This window comes from Protobothrops mucrosquamatus, unplaced genomic scaffold (genome assembly GCF_001527695.2).
Source record: "Protobothrops mucrosquamatus isolate PMUCROS unplaced genomic scaffold, P.Mucros_1.0 scaffold_172, whole genome shotgun sequence".
NCBI lineage: Eukaryota > Metazoa > Chordata > Lepidosauria > Squamata > Viperidae > Protobothrops > Protobothrops mucrosquamatus.
Genome location: NW_015386248.1, coordinates 599698 through 602883, shown reverse-complemented (window position 1 = coordinate 602883; position 3186 = coordinate 599698). Strand labels below are relative to the sequence as shown.

At 32.4% G+C, this 3186-nt stretch overlaps 1 protein-coding gene across 1 annotated transcript in view; it reads left to right on the top strand.

Annotated features, from left to right (window-relative positions):
• The window catches only part of IQUB (IQ motif and ubiquitin domain containing), a 37239-nt gene extending 34991 nt beyond the window's left edge, over window positions 1-2248 (top strand). The window contains exon 12 of the mRNA XM_029285351.1: window positions 450-2248. Within this exon, the coding sequence (XP_029141184.1) occupies window positions 450-617 (168 nt within the window). The 3' untranslated portion in view covers window positions 618-2248. The remainder of the gene's footprint in view (window positions 1-449) is intronic.
• The last annotated feature ends 938 nt before the right edge of the window (window positions 2249-3186 follow it).

Genomic DNA, 3186 nt, shown 5'->3' with positions numbered 1-3186 from the left:
TGGCAAACTACAAGCAACAACAGGTGCAACTATGGAGTCGAGTCGGATTTGACAAGGAGTACTGAACTGAAAAGGTTTGAAAACATTTCACTTCTCATCCAAGATGCTTCTTCAGTTCTGGAGAACTAAAGAAGCTTCTTGGATGAGAAGGGAAACGTTTTCAAGGGAAAAAAACACAACAGCACCTTTGGGATTCCAAATCAATCATTTTAAAGAACTGAGCAGGAATTAATCACAACCTAATAACTTGTACCTATTTGTTAACATCTGCAGTAGTTCACTGTAAATGGCATTGCATCTCTGAGCTAATCAACCTATGGGTTATCTTTTTAAAAACACAAAATGATTATTAGTTTTTTTATTTAAAAATTAATACCATTCATAGTTTAAGAATTTGCTATGCCAATATATAACCAATCAAAACATTTTCTATTTTTCTTTTCTTTCAGGCTTATGAGAAGGTGTTCATTCACCGAGTAAGGCACAAACAAATGCTTGCAAGGAATTATTTCTCTCAGTTCCCAGAACTGGCAGCTGCTCTTCATAAAAGTGACAAGCAAACTAACACAGAAGATCTTTCAGTAACAAAGTCTGTAACAACTGCTTCATCAAAATAACACTTATAGAAAAGTTTAGAACAGTTCTCTTAAAAGAAGAGAACATTGCTTGGAAAGTTGGCCTGATCATGAGCTTAAAGAATGTTTGTTTGCATGCCTTAGATTTTTCTTTAAATTGTATTGCCAAAAATTCAACTTAGAACTTCATTTCCAATTCATTATTGTTACACTGCACTTGCCTCTTTCACATATACCTCTTTGGTATACAATATACAAAATGCTTTTAGTCATTTTTTCTTTTTAAAAGAAAGAATATTTTGGCACCCTAGCCAAGTCTTAAGTAACAACTTTAAAAGACAATTTTAAACTAGAGAGCTGCTATTTTGTTTTAAAGAATGCCTGCATATGAGACCTGGCAACAATGAAAAAAGATGTCAAAGGTTAAGTTATTCATTTTTTCTTACCTTTACTCTCTATCTTCCTATTATCAACATCTTAGAGAGTAAATTCAAATAGAAGTCAAACAGCCATGGTTAAAGACATTTTAAAGATTTATAACTATTTTGTGTGGTTTTCATAATATTTATATACTAATATGGACATAGACTAATACCTTGGTTCTTCAGTAATCCAATTTATACATATTACATAATATATCAATTTTTAATTGCTGGAAGCATCCGAGTAGAATATGGACAATTGCAAGGAGGTATGAAATCTATTCAATTGTATAAGCATCATAAATATTACCAGCAACTGCATAAAGCATCATAAAATTGTGTTCAGCCATCAGACTATTATTTGTTTGGAAAATATTTTTCAAAATTAATTACAGGAAAAGATCACTGCTATTTTAGAAGAGTGCAGAGACATTGCCTATATCTAGCAAACCAGCTGATGGTGTTTTCCCTTAAAAGCTAAGGTTTTGTCAGGTACAAACTCCCTTTAAAATTTCCCTCAGAGGTGTTTATATTAATAATACCAATAAAGATTCATCAATATCAACAATTTAGCCAGGCATAGACCATCATTTCAAATAATGAGAGCATGTTGATCAATGTTCTCACATAGTGACTCTCTTGATGGCAGGTGAACAATAAAACACTCTGTCATAGAGGAAACGTAAAATTTCTTCCCACACTCTTTCCTCAAAATGCTTTTTACCTTCTCTCTTTTCCCTTTTTTTTCTGGACAGTCAGGCAGACTTGCAAACAAAGGACTGGCTCAAATAATCCATTCCCCCCTCCTAAACATATCTCTGGTCTATGTGAATCCAGAGTCATTCTTGTAAATCATATTAAGGTAGAGGCAATTACTTTGTTTTGCAGTGTGCCAGCTTTCTATTTAATTAAAAGAACCTGTAAACAATTCTAATCAGAGGAGGTAGGCACCCTGGTGGCTGCTAAGTGATGCATCCAAACACATTGATGTCATAAGCATTATTTTGCATTCCTTTCTTTTAGGTCCATTTGGGAAATATACATAAGGCAAGTTACAACCACAACCAAACACCAGGGCAACTTAATTGTCTTCTACTGTTTCTGTGATATCTACTTAATATATATCAAAACTTTAAATTGTAGAACAAGAACTTTTAACAAATGTTGGTGGCTGCCTTTGCACACTATGTTTTTCTGTTACTTGGGAACAATTCTTGTATGACATATTCAGAGGAATAAAATTCTTGACACAAAATACACAATGAAAAAGTCTTTTTGTGTATGTAGTCTTCTGCTGATATTCGGGTTATACACAAGAGACTGTATTACTTTTCACTGACATCTTCATCCAACAGACCTAAACATTTGCCATGGAAAGCCTACTAACCATTTTATAATAAAGACCTTTTGTGTAAGAAAGCAAAACAAAAATGTTTTCCATAGAAAATTAATAAAAATACCACAAATTAGTCATCACATTGGATTGATAAGTTTGCTATAATCGCATGTTGCATTTATCTTTTTCTAAGCACATCTTGAATTAACTAAACTTTTAAAGATTTTCCTAAGAAAAGGAATTATTGTGTTTAGCCTGGAATATTTAAGAAGCATCTTTTTGTTGTTTGTAAGATTTAACAGAACATCACTATAAAGAGCACTTTAAATAAAATATTTACATATCAACAATGTAAAGTTTTGAAATACAACTTATATATTGACCAGAGTGAAGGGAGAAGTATATTTTGGAAATATATGAAGTACATATTGTCAAAATATTCTTTACATGATTTACTAGATTCTCTTGGGGATGTTACCAGTTTTGTCTTTTATCATTTTTTTCCTTTCATTTCTTTCAAGGTAAGTAAAAATGGGTATTATAATCCATTTACAGTTAAATGAACAGTCATACACAATAGCAGGTTCTCACTGCCTCATTCAGAATGAGAAGGGACTTGGAAGAACTGCTGTGTATTTGCAATGTCAAACCAGCAATGTTTTCAATAGGAATGTGAATGAAAGTGTTTTGTATAATACGCACATACCTTTCTCAAAAGCTAATAACTTTTTTATGGGACTTGCCAGGTGTACTATATAAATGGAGATGTTCTAATATCACCATTTGGATGCATCATTTAATCCAATGTATTGGACTTAGCATGGTGTTTCTGACTCTTATGACTGAAAAAAAT